Source organism: Sylvia atricapilla, chromosome 2 (genome assembly GCF_009819655.1).
Source record: "Sylvia atricapilla isolate bSylAtr1 chromosome 2, bSylAtr1.pri, whole genome shotgun sequence".
NCBI classification, from domain to species: Eukaryota; Metazoa; Chordata; class Aves; order Passeriformes; family Sylviidae; genus Sylvia; species Sylvia atricapilla.
Window position 1 is genome coordinate 63759797 of NC_089141.1, and position 27306 is coordinate 63787102.

A 27306-nucleotide genomic window follows, 5' to 3' on the forward strand; every position below is an offset into this window, starting at 1 on the left:
AGGGAGAATACTTCAGTCACACCTCTCTGACTTTTGAATTTTCAGTAAGCAAAACCAACTTAGTTCCAGATTTGTTCTAAAACAACAATCTTGACCTTAAAAAAAAACCAGCCTTTTTTTTTCCTCACAATGCCATCTAAAGATATGCTGTCAGAGCTATTTCTTTCTCCAAATGGCTGTTTAAATGTTTAAATACTTGAGGTTTGTTAAAAAATGTGCTTCTAAACACATTCTATCAAGTGAAGGAGATTTGAGACAAAACCAACAGGATTATCCCTGCATTTTTGTAGTTAGAGGAATAATATTGTTCTGTTCCATCAATGTGACCACTTTACATTGTTCAGCATAAAGCTTTGTGAAATAAGAATCATGGGAATATCACAATATAAAGGAAAAAGGTACAAATAACAGCTTCATAAACTAAGAAATGTACATAAATAAATCATGTAGATGGGGGCAGTTTGCTTAGCTGGCAAGAAAAAAAATGGAAAATATGCTTGTTAAACAATAACCACAGAGTGTGCTTTTATGATGTTTTTCACCACAGTAATTCATATTAGAGATAGAAGCAGTTGCATGTTAAATAAAATCATTCAGCATTGTTCTCCTCACATTACAAAGAGCTGACTTATGTTGTTTTTAGATGCCTCCCATTAGAAAGTAAATATTCCTCTGATGTTATACATTTCAGAAAATTTAATAAAGATGAACTGTAAATAAAGTCGCGGGGAGATTTCAGACAGTTTTATTAGCAGATTGTTGAAAAGAAAAGAAAATTAAATACAATAACAGTAAACGTGGTTCTCACATTGAAACCAGGCTCAAATAACTAGGCTACCATAGAAAAATTTCCAATTCTTGCATTATGATGTAAAAACAGATTTTTGTACAGATTTTGTACAACAAAATTCGTAATAACCTTTTTCATTTTTAGAAAACTTTAAATATATAGATAAAAATAGACAATTTTCATAGGTCCTACATGAAGATGAGTATGTTCTGTTCCAAGGGCTTGCATAGAGCGCAAATGTGGTTATAATATAGAACAACTAGACATTAATATCTTTAAGATTACAAAAGCATATAAACAATAACATGAGGACAACTTTTCATCATAATCTATGCAAAAAAAAAAAAAAAAATCCAAATCAAAAACCAAAATACCAACCCAAAACCTGTAAAACTAAAGAGGGGCAAAAAAACTTCAACTTACGGTAACATCTCATGTTCTGTAATATTTACATTGTTTTTAGCAAAATTCTTTCTAAACATCCAGCTCATAAATTGGTTCCCCTTTAATCCTTAACACTTCTGTTTATGTACCAAGCCAAACACTGAGGCATTCCCAAAGGTCTTGAAAGAATATACTGTAAAACTACTAAACCTACTTACAGGTGACTCTATGCAAGGAGCAGAGCAATGGCAAATGCTAGTACATATTTCAGTTGTAGGCTTTTAATTCTCTTTCAGATATGAATGATTCAAAAGCTTGCCACAAGTCCATCTAACTTTACAGCTGTTAACCCTTTAAAGACTGCATATGAAAAAACTGGAGTACATAATCCCATGTGTGTTTAAGCAACTATGACTATCATGGAAGAATCATGGTTAGAAAATAACATCACTACAAAGTATTAGACAACAATATTTAATGAAAAATATTGCTTAATATTTCTTTAAAAAAATCACCGTGATGTGAACTTGTATATACATCTTTCTACTGTTAAAAAAGGATTGTGGTGGAGTAACTATGAACTGCACAAATAAATGTGTACCAGTACTGCAAGGAAGACCTACAAACTATAGAAGCTCAGTGCTAGAGTTTACAAAACATTAGATTTTTTTCCTTTTGGACAAAACAATATTAATATCCAATCAGAACTACTTTAAAGAAACATTTGCTTTAAGTTAGGCATCTTAGACATTTAAGATTTTGATATGTTTCCATGTAATAAATAATATTTTATATGCATAAAACATTAGATGAAGAAAGCATAATCACAAAACTTACAGTAATAGCACTGATTCACAAAATCAGTCTTTAAAGGGGTAACCCAAAATTATGCAAAGCAAAGAACATAATTTTTAGTAATGTAATAAGCAGTGTTTTGCAGCTTACTTCCAGTTATCAGCACAAAGGTGAAAACACATACTGTAGCTTTCATAAAGACAGTGAAAGTAACACATAACCAACCATCCATCCCTAAGACAAGGTGGGAGGGACAATAGACTTCAACTGTATCACTCAGTTCTACGTGGAATTGGACTGATACATCAAGTGTTTGTTAGGTTTTCTTTTTTTAGCAACATTGACGTAATATGACATTAACATATAAAAATATTTCTGGCATTTTGACTTGCTGCTCAGCCACAGTCCATTCCTAGAAGTGCACTAGTCAGGGCACTAACCAGGGCTCAATATACAAATAAAAGTGGCTGATACAGAATTCTGACTTGTTACCAGATGCTTAAGATCTCATTCAGTAATACTGTGACTCCAGGACAAATATTTACATGCCTGCATGCGTTAAAACTAGAAAGGTGTCTTTCTGACCAACAGGGTGACAAAACAATATTATCTAAAAGTTTCATTTCCTAAACTCTAGATTTCTACTGCATACATAATACCTTCCTTGTGTGATTTGTGTTATATACTGTACATGTGACCAACATTTTGATAAGAAGCAAAGTCTTTTATTTCATAAACCCCTGCCAGTTTACAATGAGAAATTATTATTCTTTTTATTTTTTTTTTTAATTTTATTTTAGGAAAAGAGACTTAGTGAATGGTAAAACAGTTTGTTTACATTCAGCATTTCTTTTCACTTACACAAAATTCCATTTCACTTAATGTAGTCTAACATATATGTGTTGGTCTCTTGGAAAGCATGTGGAAAAAACGTCTTTAGAAGAAAACTCACGATCACAGTTTGAAAACTGAATGTATCAATTTTTTCTTCTTTTTCCTTTTTTTTTCTTTTTTTTTTTCCTTTTTTTAAATTTTTTTTTTAAGATAAGAATCCTCTTATGCCCTCTACGAGTTCATTTTCTGAGCTGTCTTGCTGGTTTCGGTATGGTATAACAGTCTGTAAGTGTACTTGGACACTGCTGGAAGGATCATTGGATGTGCTCAAATATATAGAATCATCAGAGGAGGAGAGAGTCTGCATTCCTTGAAAAAGGGAATACTCAGCCTTGTTCTGACCACCTGTAATTTTGGATACAATAGTCCGGTGCAGAGATGCAGATTTTTGCTGTGAGAACAGTGCTACTGTACATTTACAAACATTCTCTAGATCTCCAGGTTGAGCCACAGGAGATAATCAAAGGAGGACACTCTTGCAGAATTCTTTACATGTTTGAAGAACATTGATAAATGAAGTTGAGGAAGTTGGTTTGAAAACGTTTTGTTTCCACAGAACTCCTTATGAGCCAATGTCTTACTGCAACGTTCTTTACTGTAGCACACGTATTTTCAGCAGGAAAAATTCAATACATGACAGTAGTTTTCAAATAAAGTCTTCCATCTAAAATATGAAAGAGAAACATTTGCTTTATATATTTATATCTTCAATGAATCAAAAAGAGGAAAACTCCCACAATATTTAAAACCTCAGCGGAAGTAGTCATGCAACAAATCTCAAAAATGTCCCCAACGGTTTTTTGTCTAAAATAAAAAAAAAATCATAAAACCTGAATGTCACCTTGGCAATTACATCTGTCAGTGGTCAAACTAACTCTGCTGAAAATTACATGCACTTTGTAAGTTGGGAAAACTGTAACAGCTTCTGAAGCTTTAATGTATGCTGGACCCATATTAGTGCTAGGGCACTAGGAATGTAGGTGGGGCCTCTGTGCATGTGTTTTTACTGATATGCATACATAACTGAATAGTGCTGAACAGCAATTATTTCCTTCATGGTTGCAGAGCAAAAAAATCTTCTTGCATGCAATCGTTAGTACTCCCATCACTAAAAGGCATAGCTCATACTTTCTGATTTAGCTGTGTTGTTAAATATACCATGTAATGTAACCATTGTGCACATTTGTAGCTATTTATATAGAACCCAGTATAGGATATTTAAACAGTATCAGTGAAGTATAGCCTCCTTCCCCCTATAAATGAGATTAACTGAACAATTACTACGTTAAAGATGTAAGCACCTTTCTCACAACATTTTTTCCACCCAAGTGAAGAGCATATATTTAAGTGAGATATGTGAGGGAACATGAGAAACACAAAGCTCACCTAGCCAGTAACTGTTGAACCAAAAAAATTGAAGAGAACATATTGCCACAACATATTTTCTCCTAATTTGTAAGCACAAAGCATTTTTTTCTTCACCTGGGCCATGAACATCTTATATATACCTATTTTGATATCAATATAAAGATTATTTTTAAAGAAACAGAAAACAGACAGAAAAGCTTCTTAGCTTTCTGTCCTGGAGGGTAGACAGTGTTGGCCCCATGGGAATAAAGCACATTATGAAGCAATTAATCCTCCCCAGTGCATAATTACTTAACATTACTTATATTTTAGACTGTAAGCATTAGCAACTACAAGCTGTATCTCAGCTCTTAAAGTTTGCATGAACTTCTTATTTAAATCTAAGTAAATTCAGCAAATATTTCCAAGATTTCAGAAGTTTTTATTTCTGTTTTGGTTTTCTTAGTCTAACATTTTTATTCCAAATCAATCCATAGAATTTTTTATTAGATATACAGTAAAAATTAGATATACAGTGAAGCAATTGCATGAGATAAACCTGTGCAAATGAATGTTGAAATTTTTGAAATGCTTGGTTATCAAAGTTGTGGCATCACCTCCACAAACTTACTCAAACTGTTGAGAGAAAGAAAAGTTAACCTGAAAATGGACAAAAGTACACACCACACAGCTATAAAACCTTCTGCACACCCTTTTCCAGTTCTATCAGAACTGCTGGGGAAAGTGGGAGGCTGTATAATCACTCTGCTGCAATGATTCTTATCTAATGTGCCTTTGATTTTCCTTTTCCACTACTAGTTTTCTTTTGCAAGCTTCTGCAGTGTATGCCCTTTCACTACTTTCTCCCCATCTTTACATTTTCCTACCCCCTTTCTCCACTTTTTTATGTTCCTCACTCTTTTTTTTTCTTTCTTTTCTTTCTTCTTTTTTTTTTTTTTTTTGAGTACATGATAACTTTTCCACTATCTAAAACTCTTTGCTCTTTATGGTCTTTTTTTTTTTTTTTCACTGAAGAGAAATAAAAAGGAATTGAGTAAGGCCTTAAATTAAAGATTTTTTTTTTTTGTTATTATTTGATGCATGAAAACCAATCAAAATGCTTATGGGAATTTAGGAGAGAAAGAAGGAGCCTCTGAAATGGAGCTCAGTAAAACTGAAGGCCTGGAACACCATCTCCAAAGAAAACCTGCATTAAGTGCAGAATAGCTAGTGCTACTTTTGGCTACATTTCTATATAGTTCTCTTAAACATACTGAATAAACACAATAAACATTTACAGCACTAAAGCTGCCTAGACACCTCTGTAGGAGTATTACTCTACATATATACCAGCACTTTGGCTATGCTGAATGTACGCTTGCTAATGAGTGCTGTGTATAATTCCCATGTCGTAACATTCTGATAACCTGCAGTTGGTAACTTATTTTATTTTACTAGACTAAAGGTCTCAATTTACCATTTAAAATAAAATATGTATTTAAACTAATTCTCAATTAAAAATACAGCTGCAGGAAGCAGAATCCTTGTAACAGCCAACAAAAGATTAACAGCGGTACAGTCTCAAAAGTCAGTTCTATTTTACACTGCTTAAGGATCCAACCTGGCAGTGAAATCAATAGGAGGTTTTTCACTTTGAAAAGAAGGCACTATCAGATCCTGTATTCTGTATTCACAGACAATGAATAAGAATAGAAATGGGCAGCTCTGCAAAGCACCTTCCTTACAAAGTAAGAGGATACTTGTTTATATATATATATATATATATATATATATATATATGTTCTCTTCAACATCTTCATCAGCAGCTTGGCCACAGAACACAAAGGAATACTAAAGTTCGCCAACAACACTAAAGCCGGAGGAGCTGTTGACTCCCTCGAGGGCAGAGAGGCCCTGCAGAGAGACCTCAACAACTGAGAGAGGTGAGCGATCAAAGCATATGAAGTTTAACAAGGGCAAGTGCTAGATTCAGAACCTGGGATGGAGAAATCCTGCTGGTGTGTATAAACTAGAGAACAATAGGCCAGAGCGCAGTGCCATGGAAAGGGACCTGGGGGTCTTGGCCGAGGGCAAGTTGAACAAAGTCAGCAGTGCCCTGGCAGCCAGGAGGGCCAGCCCTGTCCTGGGGTGCATCAGGCACAGCATGGCCAGCCAGGCAAGGGAGGGGATTGTCCTGCTCTGGTCTGCTCTGGGGCAGCCTCACCTCCAGTGCTGGGGACAATTTTGAGTGCCACAATATAAAAAGACATTAAACTATTAGAGATCATCCAAAGGAGGGCAATGGAGATGGTGAAGGGTCTGGAGGGGAAGCCATATGAGGAGCAGCTGAGGTCACTGGGTCTTTTTAGCCTGGAGGAGACTGAGGGGAGACCTCATTGCAGTCTTCAATTTCCTCACAAGGGAAAGTGGAGCAGCAGAAGCTGATCTCTTCACTCTCATGACCAGTGAGGATAACAGCATAAAGCCAAGTCAGGGGAGGCTTAGACTGGATATCAGAACAAGGTTCTTCACCCACAGGGTGGCTGGGAACTGGAACAGGCTCCCCAGGTAAGTAGTCAGAGCACTGTGGCTGAGAAGTTCATGTAGCCACGCATAAAGAATGAGCAACAGATGAATAGCAGTGCACTTCAGAAATTCAAAGGCTTCAAACAGCACTAAGAAAAAACTCACGGCTCCACAGAGGAACGATGACCTAGCATCACAAATTGGTGACCGAATACAGTCCAATACAATTTGACTGCTGTCTCTTTCCATTGGTGACTCCTACTACCTTGTTCATATCCATTTCTCTCTCTATTCCTAATATTCTGAGGTTCTTTCCTAATGATAGGAACTTCTCAGTGTTGTTGGCAAAACCACCAGAATCACTTCGCCTCTAGGTGTAGCCAGAGCTCCTATCTGAATACAAGTGGAGTATTACCACTGATAGGCCTTTAATGATTTCAAGGTTAAAATCACAGATGAAACCTACAAATCATGAAAGTGATCAGCAAATCGAGCCAGCTCATTCTTTGTAAGCCAATGTGAAAATGCCACTACTTCTAAATCCTAAATCCTGAGCATGCCTGTGCCTTCTACCTCCCAATCAGCTTTAATTTATCAGCTATGCAGGCCTGTTGCGTTACTTTCTTCTGTTAACTAATGCAGAATTTGTCTAGCAGCATAAAAACAATTTTACCTAAAACAAATATGGAATATTTTAGCCACACAAATAAATGCATACAAACATATATCACACAAACACACACACGGAGCTTTCACTAAGGATGTTTACAACACAGGGGTATATTTTTAGCCTACTGAAAACTGTTGTTCTGTGGTGAAGTTTCCAAAATTTACATACTGTTATATACAATATGATACATAAAACTTACTTTTACTCCTAGGAAGTCAAGCAAAAACACAAACTGGGAAAATACTGCTAAATTTCTAAATAGAACTGTGTGTGATTAGCAGATTGTCATCTGTTCTAATTGCTCTTTTGCAAATGGCAGTGTTCAGCAAGATCACACAAGCTCATGCTAGTAACTCAAACTGAAAATGCCACTACTCCTAAACATCATTTGTTTTTGTCTGTGGATTGATATGACAGAAATTTTACCCAGAGTGAGGGAGTATTTTTTTAGATCAACTCTTTTTAATTAAGTTTCATTTTGAGGATTTTGAATGAACATGTCCAAATAGTTAAAAGGTCATAAATGTTATAAAAAACAAACAAATGGAACTGACATAAAAATTTGCAATGCTGAAACAAATCATATGCCTAGAAATGCATTCCCACAGAGATGTCATCTGGGTAATGATTCACTTCAGTGTTCTGTGGGCAGCTTCCAGTAAGCTTCTCTATGGGCCCAGCATTTTGAGAGGTAAAAACACAAACCCACACAAATATAATTAATATTAATATGCAACCTGGTAAATTGATAAAAATGTACAATGAAATGCTAGGTTTTGCCTTCAACTGCAAATGAAGTCACCCATTAGATGGTAATGTGGGCATTTCAAGCAAGTCCCATTGGGGTTATTTGCCATCCAAAAAGTCATATTCTAGTTTGTATTCTCAGAGTTGCTTTAAAAATAAATCATCATGACAATAATACTGCAGTGTTTATTTTATGAAAATCTGCAAATCAATGTCCAAGGTGTGCTCTCAGATCTGAGTTCAGTCACTTGCTATCTTACAAAAACCTGAGGTAGATTCTCCTTAGGAAAAAGATAGTGTTTTCTGTAGTTAGGAGCTGAAAACAACCAAACAAGAGACCAAACAGACAGAAAGATCAGCTTGACACAGAGAGATGATAAGAAAGAACCTCCCAGAGTCCATGTTAAGAAGAAAAGAAAAGGATGAAATACTGTGTGAGAAGGAAAATCACAGTGTCATAGAATGGTTTGGGTTGGAAGGGACCTTTAAGATCACTAAGGACTACCCTTCTGCCACAGGTAGGGATTCCTTTCACTAGACCAGGTAGCTCAGAAAATGAAAGACAAGATATGAAATCTCAGTGTGAGCTTTGGAAAGTTAGAGTGTCAAGGTTTGAATAATTTTTTTATCTTTTTTTTTTTTTAATGGTAATTTGTGAGCTCTAGAATAGTAAATCTCAGCCCATGCTCCAAGAACCTTAACATCTAAGTAGCCACAGTTTTAGTTGCTAAAAGTCCTAACTTCAATCAACATATTTTTGTCAAATATGCACAGGCCAGCGGTAGAAGCCACTTAAAATGGATCTTAAGGGTATTTGAATAGTGTATCTATTAATCTCTTTGTACTTTCAAAGAACAAAGGTTGATGTCTCTTGTTGTGAAGACAGGAACTTTATTCCCAAATACGGCTTTGAAATTTTCTGTGATTTTAAGTTTGGTTTTTTCGGGTTTGTTTTGTTTTGTTTTGTTTGTTTGTTTTGGTTTTGTTTTTTTGTTTTTTTCCCCTGTTTCTCTGTTCTCTCTTTCAAACTTTCTGTTTCTTTCCCTTTTCATTTTAGGTAACAGAAATTTCATGTACTGATGAAAGATACTCAGTCTCTTTTCATGTCCTTCGAAAGATAATAGCAGAGTTAGCTGAATCCTCTAAGTACTGTATTAGCACAAATAACAAAAAACCCACCAACAACAGCAACCAAAAAAACCTATACATGCATATGCATTTAATGGAAATAAAAGGTTCTTCATAAAAACCCACTTGAACCCCATCTCTGTGGCTGGTGACTGAGCTGAACTGAGCTTAGGCTCCTCTTCTAAAATCACATGTTGCAACACAAAATCTCCAAGACCAGTCCATGTGCTCCTAAAGGCAGCAAATGCTTCATACTGGAATTGAGTATACTATTGCCAGACCCTCCAACCATTAAAATCTGCTAACTTTAGTTTAAAAGAAGTAAAATATTTGAGACCTTAAATGGGGCTACTCATATCTAAATCAAAGCAAAGCTACTCACTTGTGCTAAGTAACATAAAAAATTGCATTTCCTGTTAGGAAGTAGCTTCATTGAAAATGGTAGCTATTTTCTCAAAAGTTATTTCCAGGCACCTGTAATCTTAATGAGGTTTGTCCTTTTCAAAGACCAGCTGTATGTGCATGCCCAAATGCACACAACCTCTTCAGCCCAGAGCTGATAAAGGCATCTGCATGCCATAGCTCAAGCACATTAAAATTACGTAATTGGTCAGTTTATTTGTTTTAATAAGATGGGGCAAATGTGAATCACGGTGTACTTCTAACCTTTCATTCAAGATGATGTTTTGATTATTTGGAGGAAGAGAAACAAAACAAAAGAAAGGGATGGCAAAAAAATGGTAATGATTCATGTGCTATTTGATAAGACAGCAATGGGAAGTCAAAATAAAAGCAAGCATATTGTGGCAGATGGAAGGGATCTTAGTCAAGTTGTAACCCTTCTTCAAAAAAACTTAAAGGAAACAACTAATTAAGGAGGAAATATATTTTTGTATACTCTTCATATATTTCATTCCAAATTGAGACACAAGAGGATTTATTTTCCACTGAAGATGGAAGATAAAAATGGAAATCTAACTTTTTAATCATGGGAAAATAATTCAGGATGAACTTGAGTCTTTTTCAATTTGCCAAGTGTGAGACAAAAAGCCCTGCATTTGTAAAATTCAGTCATGGAATCAACTGAACATAACTTTTCCTAGTATTCCTAATAAAGTGCAAAACAGTACATTGTCAGGGAAAATAATTCCTCCCAGTGTCTAGAGTTAATTAGAACTCTGAGGTTTTATAACTCAACCCTGAAAAGGAGGGACATAGGGATATACACTGAGCTGACATTGTTACTGGCAAGTAGATTATGCATTGAGAAACATGGATGGATCCACTGCCATCTTCCCTAGCAGAGTACAGGAGATGCATGAAAACTGGCTCAACCATTAAGGCTTTGAAATTCAAGCAACTTGTTCTTTTAAAAAAGTGTTCATCCAGTTCTTATGCAAAGATGGGTGATTTCACACTGCATGTTCATTAAACGCATGCAAATACGAAGTATGTAAACATATTTGGCCAAACACTATTCCAGTTTGCCCTTTGTGTAACACCAATAAATTAGTTTTGAATTTGCATATTGTTATTAATCATACACCTTTCATTTCTCTACTTAACATTCATGTACAAATATATTTGTGTTAATACTCAGTGCAAATATTCAAGAAACTGAGATGTCCATGTGTTTCTTTTTAAAATAGCAATTTGTACGTAGGAGATTTTAATTTTAATTTAAGACACAAAACTAAACAATGGATGTGTGAAAAAGACCACCTAAACACCTTTTTTTCACAGATATTTTCAAATATTGAATTATCTTCTCTCAGTGATTTTACCGTATGTTTTAATCATTAATATTTATTTCCATTACTCCCATGTTACTGTGGGAGTAAGCTAAAGGTCAGCAATCTGGTCTTTAGTAAACTAACAAAGCAGGGGAGTACCTGAATATGTCACCCTCTATTATTAAAGATCATACAGAATGCATAAAACTGGTCATTTTGAGCACTAAAAAAACTGAACTAGTAAGGTGAGAAATTGTTTGAAATAAATATTTTTCTAAAAAAAATCATACTGTCTTTTCTTGTTGCTTCACAAACTTAGCAACCCTTTTTCTATTTATATAAACAGAAGAAGCCATATCCAAAAAAAGGCAAGAGAACTGATTACTGACAAGCACTGAACCTGAGTCACTAAGGCATTGTACTGTGTCACTTCATGTTGGTAGAAAAAAAAAAAATAGTAATGATACACAACAACAACAGAGACACAAAACAGAACAAAACCCTTTCAACTGAAGAATCATCTGGAAAAGTTATTAAAGGATGAAGTCACAGCTAAATAAAATCAGCTTGTGAGCTTCCTCAGCTCATTGTGTTCAGTGCTGCTTGTATTACAGTGTGGATAATTTTGGTGCTGAACAATCTGTCCTGCATAAAACACTTTTAAGTTCTACAAAAAGGTGCTTTATTTGCTACTGTATTTCCAGAAACATAAACAACTTTTTTTTTTTTTTTTTTTTTTTTTTTTTTTTTTTTTTTTTTTTTTTTTTTTTTTTTTTTTTTAACTCAGCGGACAACCTTCAATCTGATAGCATAAAATTGATAAAGAATTGAATACTGGAATGTAGTTTCTGCCTGGCACCTTCTTTCCCTTTGTTTGGTTCTGGGTTTTAGTAAATTCTAGATGGAGGAAACAGAATTTACTACTCATGCCTTTAGTCTGAGCAGTCTTCTTTCACTTCTCTCCATTTTGCCTTCTTTTTTAGTGCCTTGCTCAAACAATCACTTTTTTACACTAAACATCATCGTCAAAGTAATCTTACATACAAGAGATCAATCATACAGTTAAGCTTCAAACAGACTTCAAAAATAATTCCTTTTCTAGAGAGGAAAAAGTGGTCATAAAATGAAATTGGAACAAAATACAGTAGAATAGCGTTTGTTGGAGCTTTCAGCAGTTTTTGCTGAATTACAGAAAATATCTGTGCAAAAGTACATAGAATCAGTATTTCTTTAAAACTACCCTCCATATTCAAGAACAGAAATGCATAGAAATCCTTTCCATCAACTAGAAGCTGATACAATAGGCAGGGTACAGGTGTATACAACTATAGATCCCATAATAAAGTATGAATAATAAAGATTTTTTTATACAATTCTGAAGAAGTAATATGGGTCATGATTGTTTTGCTAGGAATAGTTGTGGCCATAGTTAGTACTCTCCATCAACAGTCACTGTGATGTTAATTTCTTTCAGCAGATTCAAATAATTTATGAAGACAAGCTTTTCTAAGGTATTATTTTTTTCTAGAGCTTTACCTCCATTACTTTTCAAAACACAAGAAAATACTTAGATCTAATACCTACTCCTACACAGAGCACCTTTTCTGGTTCACAGAATCACAAACCTACCTCATCCTTTTCTCCCAGCCATATCTTTTCTAAACAAGTAATTTGAATTTCATGTTCCCAAGTAACTAAAAGGCAGACTAGTGTTTTGTTGTTTCCAGATTAAACACCACAATTAATACAAGAGTATGTAACTGAGATGCAACTGCTGCAAAGTTTACTGAAAAAAGAGACCACTTAAAGAAAGCTATTTTAGTCTGCGTACATAATTCTAGAATATGTGGAATCCTTTTTTTCATCAGTATCACATTAGCAGTCCACTTTAATACACAACCACCCTTGTTCTCATCTGTGTGCTAAAACAGGGTAATTGCCCAATGAAAAGCATGAAGAAATAGTCACATGCAGAACAGGAAGGAATGAGGCTGTAAAATAGATTGCACAGCAGAAAGCTTATGGAAAATCTATTAAGGATGCATGGGATGTCAAAACATCCATAACGTTACCTTGGTGCTTTTAGGTATTTTGTATGAAAGCAAGTTTATGGCACCAAGCAGTGCCATTCAGCTCCAGAATAAGAGTCAAGGCAACAGAAACCAAACCAGAAGTCATTGCCATATGAAATGAGCATTGAACTGAAGTCACACATAATCCTTCCAGCACTCAGAAATAGACAGAGATCTTAATGAAGTTCCCAGGGCTTAGCACGAGCAGCATAACTGTAAAACTGCAATAAAAGCAGCTCACGTTAATTCTGCGGAAGACCCCGAGCTGAAATACGTAAATGGAGTCTAACCTGGCAGTTAGCTATGGAGCAATACTTAAACGAAAGGCTTTTGTCTTTTCCAGAAAGAAAACCAACAGCATTTTAGATTGCGAGGGAAGTCTGCTTCTGTGGCAAGTGCTTCTAATGCTAGCCCAGGTAGGTTGCTTTTCAATTCAAAGTTCAAACTAGTTCCCTTAACTAATTGTAAACTTCCATCTTGAATATGTCTTCATAGATGCATTTAAGTACTGCACTGACAAGCCAATCTTCCTCAGTCCCTCTCAGTGGTAACATAATTTCAGATAGGTACTTCAAAATGATTATTCTACCCTCCAAGGAAAAACTCAATTAGCCTTAGGGCCAGGTGGTTTGAATTTGGCACCACTCTGTGTCTTTGCCAGTAGAGATTCCTCAGAAAAAACAGCATGTCATGACAGACTGTGTCCTGGATGCACCCCTCTACAGAAATCCCAGACCATATGGAAGCAGCATGCTTTCCCAGAGAGAACTTAACACCATGGTTCATCATCAAAAAGTAAGCAAGAGAAAAGAGAATGGCTAAATTAAACCACAGAGCAGTCTTAACCAATGACTTTGGGATCAAGTGACTGCCTTGCTGTCAGAAGCAATGAGCTGTGCAAAATATCTGAAGTGTAAAATTTTCTTGCTTCAAAGTGTGATTTTCTCAAGACAGAGGAAATGAAAAATGTTACTTCCTGGCTGCTTTTACTCTTGCTCACCCATATACCTTCCTCTACTCATTCCCCCCAGCTTTCCACTTACAATGTTTCTTGTCAATACCAATACAAGTCACTTGCAGGAACTGCCTGGAACAGTGTTTAAGATGTTGGCTACCCATCCTCAAGGTGAACATAGACTGGAATAATTTCAGAATGGGCCGCTAGTATAAGACAAGGAATACAGTCCAGAAGATGCACATGAAATCAATTGATTTGCTTACCACAGAAGAGCAACTGATCATTCCTTGTATATACATCAAATAACAGTAAGAGACACAAGCAAATCTTTTGCAGAAACTCAGCTCTGAGAAGTCTCTGAGAAGTCTCAAATGGATGCATTTAAATGATCTTTATGAATATATTTGTGATATCAGAGCCTGAAAATGCAGATTTTAAAGCCCATCTACTACTATCTCTAATGCTATGCTACTTTAGTAGAAAAAGAGGCAAAACCTGAGTATATCCTGAATACATTTATTGAATATCTGGCCTGGTAAAATACATTTGTCTATAAAGTTAATTTTAGCTGGAAAATCTAAGGAGTCTATGGTTTTACAAGAATACTAAAAAACATAGAGGGAAACCTTATAAAGTAAGGATTCTTCTATGCACTGAATGTTTAAGATCAAGCTCTGGTACTACTGCCCATTTGGAATGGAATAAAAATGATATTTGTATGTTTTAATAGTGTTTTAGCCTTTCAGTATTTTAGCATTGGAACCAGATTGCATCGGATGGCACAGTTACTGCAGTGAAAGTGACTGTGATTGTCATAGCAAATTTGATGGCAAGGTTGAAAATGGAACTTATCTTCCGGTTAGTGTACTACTTTTATGATGCTTCCAGTATTTCTAGTGAAGCCAAGGAGTCTGATCCAGCCACAGTACTTTATGTCCAATTCAGCAATGTGCAAAGATACTATCCTCTCTCCAGTGACTAGGAGTGTATATCTTTGAGTCAGAGTATAAAGCTAAAAACAAAAGCAAATTATTACTGCTTTTGACTTTATGTTTGTATACAATATAGCTTGATTACTTGAAAGGAGTTGTAGCCAGCATATTGCAGTATGAAACAATATCATGAAAAATACATGTCTTTTAATGCAATGGCTGCACCAACAGTTTGTCACAGGCAAAATCTGCAGAATCAACACATAGACAAAATAAACAAGTCAAAACTTGAATTATCTAATACAGCATTGTATATTTTCAACAATCCATATTCTAATTTCATGCACATAAAGCAGCACTGTAAATTTTTTGGTCCTGCCTTCATAACACTTTGTTTCCAAGGCCAGCTGTAGCACGTTGTGATCCATCCTTTCTAACATCCATGACAAACACACACTATTATGCTATTGCTGCTTTTCCTAAGCTATTAGAGGCTGCATCACCTTTAAAAAATAAGGCTGACAAGAATATAATAGAAAAAATGTTTTTACCATTACTGGTACACACTTTGTGTTTCTCAACTAGGAAAAACAAAATGACATCACATTATCATTATATATGCTGCTGTCTCCCAGGATGTCCTTCAGGTGTTACGGAACCCTACAACGAGCAAAAGCAAAATATTTCTTTTTAAAGCTAGCAGTCTATTCTGTAGAATATATTTTCCTCTTTACAAGCCAGCTGGCAGTTCACTGGAAGAATACTTATTATAGATATATGCTGACAGTGAATTTTAGCTTAGATAGAACGTGATGCTGGCTAAGTAGTCCTCCCAAATGTGTTAATTTTAGTTTCACTTCCTTTATACTTCCTTTTCATAGCTGGTTTTATTTATTGATTTTTATTTTCATTTTTATTTCATAGGAACTTGAGATACTAATAAAGATGGGTTAAATTCCACATCAAATCCACAGGAAAGCTAAATTCTTGAATCATACACAGGCTAAATTGTTTTATTTTATTCTTAATCATATCAATATAAAAATAACCATTGTGAGAAGACACTATTTTTAGAATTACAGTAGATTTAACATAGAAATTTACAATATGAACTTTATATGAGTATCACATACATATTAACATTTTGTTTATCTTAAAATAAAGTATGGTAAAATATTTCCTATTTCTCGAGGACACAGAAATGCCTCTTTTTTAATATTAGTGCCAAAGAGGGAAAGGACATAACCTAAAATCTTTGGCCACTTCGAAATTAAACCATCAGATCCTCAGCTAGTTAAAGTTAATACAGCTTTATTGATGGCAAGATTATCTTTACTTTTTTCTTTTTCTCCAACTGACAAAATAGAGCAATTAAGTTGGAGTGATATTTTAGGAAGATGATTGCCTTCTTAACTCTTAACACTGCACAAAGGGCTGCCTGACTGATGAAGTCTCACAGTACAGTTTTATTTATATTTTATGTCTAACTGGTTTTTTGCCTCTTGAATATTTTAAGTGTATGTTGAACTCTCATTCTCCTTAACAGGATTTCTGACTCCTCAGGATTATAAAAGAGAGACTGTCCTGTACTACACCAAAATGCTGTCACTCAGTAATATGCCATTTCTGATCTAATGCAGAATAATTAAGGTAAGTGAGTCTATTAAATTTTTCTCATATGATGATTCAGGTAAGAGACATTTACACAACATTTAGGCTATCAATTATTAGTTTGCTAAATCCTATGAAATATTCCTCCAGCTATTTCCCTGTACAAGGTTTGAAACTAACTATAATTAGCTGATAATAGTTGTAAATTGCTGTATCTTGCATTGCCTTTCTTTGCCACTTTTTAATGCTTAGGACTCTGATCCATCACCAAAGAAAATATAAAAGCAGAAGTTAATAACATAACTGAACTTCTACTGTGCCTTTCATCCAAGATCCAGAATGCTTTACAAATATTAATTAAGTTTCACAACACCTTTGTGTGACACCAAAGCATCGGTGCTGCCATCAAGAAATCAGCCGATATTATTTCTTTCTTTATGCATAAAAACTTGTTTTCAGCTTAAGGCATTGGTTAAAAATGCCCTGAAGCATGCAAAATAAGGTATTCATTTGCCATTCAAAGGCTAAACATCAGATGTAAAGCACATAAGCCACCCCAATAAACAGTACCATTTTAATTCTGAAATCAATATTATCCAGTCAATTCTTTGCTGAAAAATTAAAAATGGGCAAAACAGTGACTCCTTAGCATATATTTCTTGTAACTGTGTCAAATGCTGCATCAATTCTTTGCAATTAGACAATTTTGGACTATAATTACAACCCATGCTATAAAATGGATTTATTGTATGGGGAAAAAAAAACCTTCATGCACTACAAACAAAAACCACAACAAAGAAATTAATTTCTAACCTCCATAAAAGTGAATTCAGCTTTTCTAGAATATGATTTAACTCACTAAATTTGTTTGCAGTAGTCTATACTAGGGTACTCTAATTATTATTTATAATGGGACAAACTCTACTCTAGGTATTTCTTTCCACTCCCTCCAGTGAAGCTCAAGGGTGGCAAGCACACATGGAGATGTCTACATTGAAAACTATGCTTCATCAATAATAATTCCAGCCCATGTCTTGTTTGCAAGCATAGCTATATTTAAAAGGCAAAACATTAATTAGTTGTCCATCAGAAACCAGTAATGATATAGTAATAAAGTTACAGTAATACAATGCAACTGTATGAATAATATGATACTATTTTCTCTTCTAGAGTTCTGTGATACTTTCATCTACCTCTTTTTCTTGGTACTTCATCTATCTCTTTTTCTGTCTCTCAATTTATGGCTGCTTTTGTTCTTATTTCAGAGTTTTCAAAATGTTTTTTTGACCTTTGTTTCATGCCTTGTGCCTTGTGTGGTAGCATTCAAATTAAATAAATGCTGCAAAGCTTCGATATTAATGCAGAATTCAAGTTGTCTTTTCTACATTTGATAGTCATGCTTTATGCAACTTTCAAAAATGTTCAGAATTATATGAATCAGAAAAGGATTTGTCAAGCTTGGATATTTTTCCAGAACTGATGCAAAATTACCCATTTCTAACATCAAGTTACAAGAAGTGACTGAAATGCAGCTGCTCATGGTGTGATTACTGTCACAAGTGATGCTGGAATTCTGAGGCAAGCAAAAAGGAAAATACACAACATATGAAATTCATCACATTAACTTCAGACACCTGCACTGTACGTAGCTGCATTTGAACTGGTTTAGTAGACTCCCTTTACAATCAATGAAGGAACTTGGAAGATGTGATTCATTTTCTTCAAAGTGAGAGATGTGTCTATTACTCTTCATTGACTTTAATAGGAGTCCAGCCAAATAGCTCAGATAAAGACATCTACCCCACAAATATGTGAAGTGGAACATATTCCTCCCACTGATATTGTTTGGGTATTTTATAGATAAGTACATTCCCTCAGCAGCTATTCCGCACCTTCATAACACAGCTGTATCTATACTGCCATTATGGTATCAGCAAAGTCCTACTATATCTTATCAGTTTAAAAAATTATAGAATAGTGCAGTAAAGAGTATATGACTCTGTATACCATCTTGATAGCTTAAACATCCTGTTTACTAAATTCTAAAGCACTCTTAAAGAGCACCTACTTTTCAGTCTCTGCAGGCCTGGCTTTCTCAGGTATTGCATGTCTAAAATGAATGCAAACACATTAATGTGTTTATAAACTTGTTCAAGGATTTAAGCAAATGCAGGCATATTGAAAATGAATAAAAATCCCATAGTGCTCTTCCCTACTGTGCAAATATAATTTCTTGCAAATTATAAACGCCCAATCATTTCCTTATTTCAAGTATATTTTCATTACTCCGATAATGTTGTACTCATCCTTGAAGTGAACAAAACTCCTTTTCAGCTGTCTTACCATGCACATTTAAAATTCTGTATACACAGTATTTTAACCATACTTTCTCTTCTTTGTCCACAGACTCTATTTCCAGCAATATTAGGTAGCTGATAGATTACTTTGGGATTTTAGGTGGTCCTGGTTTTAATGGCCTTCATCTTTTTCTCAAAACACCCAATCCATTTATACCTGGGGTGTGGTGGGGGTTTTTTGTGGGGGTTTTTTTGTGTGTGTGGTGTTTTTTTTTTTTTTTTTTTTGGTTGTTGTTTGTTTGTTTGGGGTTTTTTTTGGGGGGGGGGGGCTTGTTTTGGTTTGGTTTTCTTTTTTTTTTTTTTAATTTCTTCTAATCTGATGATTTTTTAATGTATTTTTTTCACTGCATATTCTCATTCTGCATGTCTGACTACTTTGAATACTGTCTCAAAGTTGCTGATCACCACAGCTAGGACTGTCCTTTGTAACTTACATTCATCAGTCTCACTCTAAGTTCAGCCATCAAATGCCAGGCAGTAACACATGAGCTGTTTTCTTTTTTCCTCAACTATTAGTCTTGCAGAGTAAAAACTAAACTCATATCACGTGCACGCTCTACAGTATTTTAAACTCCAATCTATGATGTTAGTTTCTTTTTCTATGCATAATATCTGTTCTATAAAATTGCTGAGGTATCACAGGTTGACAGTAAAAAAAAAAAAACAACCTCAAAATATTTACTTTGTCAGCCCTATTTGTAAAATATAAAAAACAAAAATTATCATCAATTTAGATAAAATTGAAATAATTTTAAAGTCCTTGAAAAGTTTTGGTAGAGGGAGTAGGGTTTCTCCAAATTTAAATGTTGCTGTAGTCAAAATGACACAGAATGTGCAATAATGTGTTTATTTTTCAGATACTGTAGGTCTGAAGAGATTTTTTTTTTGTATACTTCAATTATAAAAACATTTAAAACATACAAACTTGTGCAATTTTTATTTTAATGAAGATGAGAAGTTCATTAACGAAGATAAATATTTCATTAGATGTTAAATAAAACAAAGAGATTTTTTGGCTTCTCTCAGCACAAAATTCCTTTGAAAGATTAATTAATACATGCAAATTATGCAAATTAGACCCATGCAAATATTTTATGAAGACAATTAAGGGAACCATTAATTACTGCTTTTTTTGCTTCAGTGAGATTCATTCATTTAATTTTAATTTCACTTTAACTGTTTTGATGTATAATCTTGCAGCTAAGAACTTTATCTTTCCTAGTGGGTCACTTAAACTTATAAATTTCATCAAGTGAGCAGCAACAGAAATCTGCAAAGATATTCTCTGGGCTATGTTTAGTATCAAGAGAAATTTTTGACACAATGCACTCCTAGAAACTGCAAAACTGGAAGGGAATGTGAGCTCATTCTTGGACAAGGTTCAACTGCTGGAAAAGCAATTAATTTGCTTTGGCTGTGCTAATATAGGGGAATTAGAAAGTGTGACACAAGACAAATAGAAATAATTAGTTCTCCAAAATGATGTTCTCATTAATATGGTTTGAACAGTAGAAATAAAAAACATTATTGTGGCATGTCTGCATTCTGTCCCTAGCCACAGGAGGTAGGAATATGCAAGATACAGCATTTTTTCACCTTTGTAGTTTGTATGGTGGTGTCATTTATTTTAATTTCTTATTGTAGGTTCTAAGAAAGGCAAATTGTGGACCTGATCCTGTTATCTAAAACCTACTGTACTTGCATAAAGCATGAGGAATCCTTACACTTCTTCCTGTGAAAAGATAAAGCTATAAACATAACTGACTAGGCTTTTCACAACAGTACACTCAAGTTCCTAAATTGAAACTTTTATTTCAATATCTTTCATTTGAATCATATTTTATTACATGCAATACCCAGGTATAATGTGTTTTTTCTGCAGCTTAAGCTCCTGTAGTAAAAAGATTGCTCTAGCAAAAGAGTTATGATATCCGCTCCGAATCTGATAACGTAATTTTCTTTTTCCATAGTATGAATATACATACATGCATTCTACAAGGTATATAGAGGTGGATTTTCACCTGCTCTCCTTAACATTTACACCACTACAAAGCCAGTTTTCCTACAAGCAGTGAAAATCACTAGCTGGCACTCTTTACAAAAACAGGCTGCTAGAAGGCTGTTAAGACATCTGCTCACTTACACTCTGTATTTCTTAGCTTATTGCAGGATTAAAGGTAATGGAAGACTATGTGGCCCCTTTAAAATATTAACTTCTCCCTCCCCTGCAGATTTACCAAGTTCCAACAGAAGGCACCTCCCTTAGAAAGTTTTGCTGTCTACACACCTTAATCTAGAATCAGATATTAAAGTGCAATGACTTGATATCATTTATTTCTTATTTCAGTTAGGTAGCAAATCTATAGAATCTGATCAAAATAGGGATTTTTCTCTTTAAACACAAGGAGACAAAATGTGGCCATGTGTTAACATTTTTCGAAAGTTGATTACCACAATTTAAAAAATCCTCATATGCACCTACCACAGAGATTTAGCAAAATTACCCAATATAATTTCTAGAACTCACACTGTAACAATTCTTTACAAAATCCTGATGTCTCTAGGGACATTACTGATAAAAAGTTTAAATCTGTGAAACCTTTTTATAGCTACCTATTGCTTAACAACATGGATATAATATGTCCATGTTCCTAATTTGCTAAGAATGTGTCAAATACACGGATGAATGAACATGACTCTTTCAAAAAGCTGGGAAGTTGCCTTCTTCCTTGACCATCATTTCTGCTAGTCAGCTGATTTTTTGGAACTTCCATGGAATGTGTCTGTGTTAATGACTTCTATATAAACAAATATTAGAACACCTCATACCGTATCTGGTATATTCTAGACTAGCATTTTCTAAAAAGCTTTTGGCATTCAAATACTGTTCTCCCTTTGTTGGGATCTTATTCTCTCTCCACATTGCTAACTTCTTTCTCAGTTTGACATTTTTTGCTTCTTCCTCAACTTTCTGTTTTAATTTCTGAGGGCTACAATCTTCCTGACATTGTTTCTCTCTCTGTACTTTGTATCTGAGTATTCTAATCCATAAACTGAAATTCAATCACCATATCTATGCTGACAATTGACAAGGCCCTTTGTACTCCAGGTCTGTTCTCTTCTGTCTGACATAAAACCTCAGTCTGCTTTTCTGATCCTCTGTGTGCATGTGTCGCTGCTCTGACAATCTTAGTTTGAGAAAACAGAGCTGTTAATCATTCACCCCTTCAGATTCCTCCTCATCTTCCCCACTACTACTACTGCTCTTAGTCACTATGAACAACTCTTTTTATCTTCTCTGTCAGTAAAGTTCAAAATCAAGGTATTCTGCTTGTTTGTAACTTCTGACTCTTCATTACAACATAGTGTCTAAATTTATTCTCATAAAAAGTCTCTGCCCCTCATTCTCCTATCCCTCTTTCTAGCTATAAATTCATATGATGTTTCTCCTCATATCTCACCTACTAAAGTTTCTGTCTCAGTTGTATAAACAAATTTGTATGGCAAAAATATTTTCCTACTCTGCTTCTTTGAATTGTCACTCTCTTCTAAACCTTCACTGGCTCTTCCCTTTTAAGAAGTAGAAACACAGTACTTGAAAGGTTTTGCCTTACCCTTCACCTTGTGCATTACTCCTTATCAAAATGCTCCATACTGGAGTGATACTTCCAAATAAGCAGCTTCATATAGTGCTGTCCACAGTTAAGAAGACCCCTATGCAATGCTTACAAGATGAACTCTACAACCCTTCAGGTCTGATGCCTGGATTTGCAGATGAGTCTCACAGAAACACCTGAGATCAGGAGTGCTGCCTGAATCCATAATGTGATGAGAATACAGGTTCATGGACATATATAACTTCCCATATAAACTTCCCATATAAATCAAAGGCATTTACCAGCATAGTCACTAATGTCTTACAGTCATCATCTCCCCTCAACATTTGTGTAAAGTTTTAAGGGAAGTGACATCATTTGGTAACATTCCTTCAATAACTTTAGTTTACCTGGTCATATGGGACAAAAATTTCCATACTATTGTAGGGAACATAGATAGAGATGATGACAACAAAAGATTTAATGAATACTGTTGCCCCACTGCTGGCAAGATATCAGTTTACCTCTTAGAGGAAACACATTAAATGACTTTCTTCACACAAAACACTGCTGTTGCCCTAACATACTTGTAGACAGATTTGCATTTGATGGCTCAGATTTAATGAAATTAATTTACATCTTCTCTGTGTTTTTGACTAAAACATTAAAAGGACAGGGTAGTAATGCACACATGCTTTCAGCTCGTGAAGCACAAAAAGCTCATACTGGTTTATCTTCACTTCTGTGAGTAAATGTTTAGCAGGTATTGAGCTTGTGTGTATACAAGAAAGCTGAAGAAAAAAGGTTCATTGTAACTTTGAGTTAGGAAGCAGGTAGAACCTACACTAATTAAATAATACATTCTCCTACTGTCTCTTCAAAACTTTGAAATGTCTTAATGCAAGGTGTTTTAATCAAACTGGTTATATTTATGTAGAAGTACGCGTATCTAGAATTTATATCAGGTCTTTTTTTCAAAAGATAAAAACACAGGGTCAACTTAGTACACGAGTAGCACTCATATAAAATCAAGTAATAATCAAATAATGCTAGGCAGCCTATGGTGGTGTATTTTCAAAGCTTTGTCTAATAGAAAAGACTTGAAAACACTTAAACTAGGTGCACTTTGTCATTACCCTGATATTCACAGAGGTTAGCCATCAGTCTGAGCAAGTGCAGAGCAAGCACAGATTATGTGCTCCATGTATTCTGTTAGCATGGAGTTTTGGGACATAAATTCTGTCACTGATATTCGAGTTGGTAAATTCCATCTAGTTTTCCGTATGTCTATACAACGAGAAAGCATGACAGAATATATAAAAGGGAGGGCAAAACATGAAGGGCAGAATAAAATCTTCAGCTCTTGCAAGATTTAGGCTCTGTCTCTGATATACCACAGATTTCTGACATATCCATGATCAAGCTCCTTAGCCCCTCTATATATAAAGATAATTGCTTTGTTCTGCATCACAGGAGTATTTCCTGATGTGAAGACTAAATCCATTAAAGACTGTAAAGTTGTTCAGATATTACAATTAAAAAAAATCTAGTAGATTTCCAGTTACTCCTGGCATAGCTCAAAATAATTTATCTGAGACAGCCACAAGGCTGTAAATTGGAATCAGTACAACAAATAAAAAATAAGTATCTATTTACTAAAACTTATATTCATGCAGAAACATTATAATAGAATAAGTTTCCTCTGAAAATAAATAACCAACCAAAATTTAACAAAGTAATTTTGGACAAGCTAATTTTTGTAGATTTAAAAAATTAGTGCTTTCTCATGAATAATCTGTCCTTAAACAGTTTCTCAGAACTATTATGCATAAACACTTTCCTTCAGCTTTATGCCTAATTTTGTTTTGTTACAATATACTTATTTACAATAGCAGTTGAAAAGAAAAACACACTCTTAATAAATACATTCTGTTGAATGTCTGCTAGAGACCAACTTTGCTTCTTTAGCTATTTTTAAAATATGATTATTCTTACAAGCTTCACAGCCAAAATGAATTGTTTGTTTCAAATCAAAAAGAAAAAGGAGGCAGTTATGAAAAGATTTTAATATTGAATGTACAGATGGAAGTCAAAGATGTTCCAAAGAATAGAGAAAGTACTAAAATATGCTAAGACACATTAGCAAAGTTCAGGGCTGCCATATCCAGGACCATTTATCTATTTCAGCAAAGAGCTGATTTTGAGTCACACATGGTAAATATTATCAGAGCTTTTGAAAGTCTGTCAGTTTGGGATTCTTTAAAAAAAAAAAAAATTAAAAAAACATGCACAACTTTTTCTCCCCATTTGACTTTTTCCTATCTTAGCGAAATGCTATGTTAAATATAAGCTAGTCCACAAATAATAGGAGAGCAAAATCTAGAGAAATTATCTCATGAATGTTTGTGTGTAACAATGATAGGAGTGTCATAGGCTTTCCCTTTAGACAGAATTGAAACAGTGACAAATTTATTTTTATTCAATAGATACAATAAACTATGAATTTCCATTTAATATAACCCAAGTGTTATAACCCAAGAATATTCAAAGGCATTCTAAATGAGCAAAAGGAATTGGTTCAACATCGGTTATGATTTGAATCAGACTTCTACATCCTGTAAGGCTGCTTCCAGCTGCTGCTCCAGAAGGGCCTGGATCTTCTGGAGGCATGATGCAGATGTCTCAGATGCACTGCAGCATCTCAAGTAGCACGAGTCATCTACTTGTGGACAATCAAATAACTTTTAAATAGTGTGAGAACTAATGTGAGGATAAAAATATCTTAGCTTCTCTCTGAAACCTCATTTCAGAGTTTCAGACATGCAGGGATAAGATAGAAAATTGATTATGACCTTTCTTGGTAGATTAGCTCGCATGGCTTACATAGAAATTTTTTCTTCTTTGATACAGATGGTGGCTGATTTGTTGTCAAAAAAAAAAAAAAAGCCACTGAATAGAATTCATATTCATATTTTATGGTTTAAGTCTCATTGAATTTGATATTCAAGATTTGAAATCCAATCTGGATTGGATGCTTCTTTTTATCTACTCAAGATATAGCATCTTTCAGGAAGGATATATGGATCTCCCTGTCTAATAGATTTCCTTGTATATGTGCTAAATGGATAAAGTAACATTGCTACTAGTTACTAGTAGCTAGTCTACATTACTAGGTCTCCAAAGCACAGTGCTTTTAGAAGAATTGAAAAATATAATGGTTATTTTGGTGTAAGGGTTGTCTCCCTCATTCTTCACACAAGTCACAGTAGAAGTGCATCTATTAGAAAAATCTCAAATCATTAAATATTTTGACATCTGTTGATGGTGAGGTCTTAAGGATTTAATAGAAGAATGCAACACTAATACTAAAAGGTAAAATTACTTTATATGGGTATAATACACAAACATCAGGAAAATTTAAATCTTTATATAGCTTATAAAACTAATGCCAAGAAACAATCCTCTTTATGACATATCTTAACATGATGTGATGTCACTTTCCAGCAGTTGTGTAAGATAGTAAATGTGGCAGAGGGAAAAAAAAGTATACAAGAAAGAGAAAAAGAAACAGCTCTCTGCAGCTTATATCCAGCAGATCTAGCTCCTCAACCAGCCTTAGAACATCCAGGATTATAGTTCAGCTGTGAATGAACTAGAAATCCACTTTATTTATACCTGTTTCATGGTAGGCTATTGTGGGAGTGGGCAGAGCCCCACATGCTTTGTCCAGGAGAGGGCCAAGCTGAGGAGTTAAGAAAGAATTTCGCAACTTCACCCAGAGCCCCTAAGGCAAAAGACAAACCTTCTAGTGTTCGCAGCTTGGGACTCAGAGAGCCACAACTACCCCCAAAAGATGTCTCTCTCGCTAGAAACAGCTTCTTGGGGGGTCAGGGCGCTCCTCAGCTGGCAGAGGGGGTTCTCAGCAGGAGGGCAGAGCAGTGATTTCAGTTTAGTGATTTCAGTTCAGTGATTTCAGCTCAGTGCTCTCAGCTCTTGCCCTTGTGATTTTGCCCCTCTTTTAGCCGGCCGTGGTGAGAGAGAGAGAGGTCTTGTGTGGAATTTCCACAGGTGGTAACTTTATTGCAAAGGTACCAGCGAAAGGGGTCCAGGGACGAGGTACCTCTACCAACCAGAGGAAACCCAGGGGTTTTTATGGGACACCAGGGTGGGAGGAAAAGAGCACAAAACCAATCAATTGTAACAGATCTACATAAGATCCCGAGGGGGCTTGTGGGTCTCCGGAGAGGTCGACGTGATTAGAAGGTTTGTCTTTTGCCTTAGGGGCTCTGGGTGAAGTTGCAAAATTCTTTCTTAACTCCTCAGCTTGGCCCTCTCCCGGGCAAAGCATCTGGGGCTCCGCCCACTCCCACAGGCTATAGAAATACCGTTTCACTGAGACAATGTTGTTCTAATCAAATTTTCATCCTGGTTTATAAAAAAAAAAAATCAAGCCTTTTAGTTCTTTTTCTAAAAAGGAAAATGTTATTTATTTTTGTCTGATGAGACTACACTAGAAATATATGTTCTACCTGCCTGATCAGGTTTCAGTCATCTTCGGAGGGAGAAGACAAAGTGAACAGAGAAACAAAAATATGGGAAACAAAAGTACCTAGGATGGTGCCTTGCAGTGCCCATCCTTCCCAGGCAGCAAGACAACTGGGGTGAAGTCTATTAGAATACATCTATCCTATCCCTCCCTCTTTGAATAAGATGAGCATGTAGGATGAATAAAAATGAAAGTCAAAACAATTCCATATAAAGTCTTA

At 35.1% G+C, this 27306-nt stretch overlaps 1 protein-coding gene across 5 annotated transcripts in view; it reads right to left on the reverse strand.

Moving 5' to 3' along the window:
• Positions 1–729: 729 nt before the first annotated feature.
• DACH1 (dachshund family transcription factor 1) overlaps positions 730–27306 on the reverse strand; it is a 355298-nt gene continuing 328721 nt past the window's right edge. For all 5 annotated transcript variants that reach the window (XM_066313379.1, XM_066313376.1, XM_066313378.1 and 2 more), the window contains one exon: positions 730–3527. In XM_066313379.1, coding sequence (XP_066169476.1) covers positions 3490–3527 — 38 coding nt within the window. In that variant the 3' untranslated portion in view covers positions 730–3489. The remainder of the gene's footprint in view (positions 3528–27306) is intronic.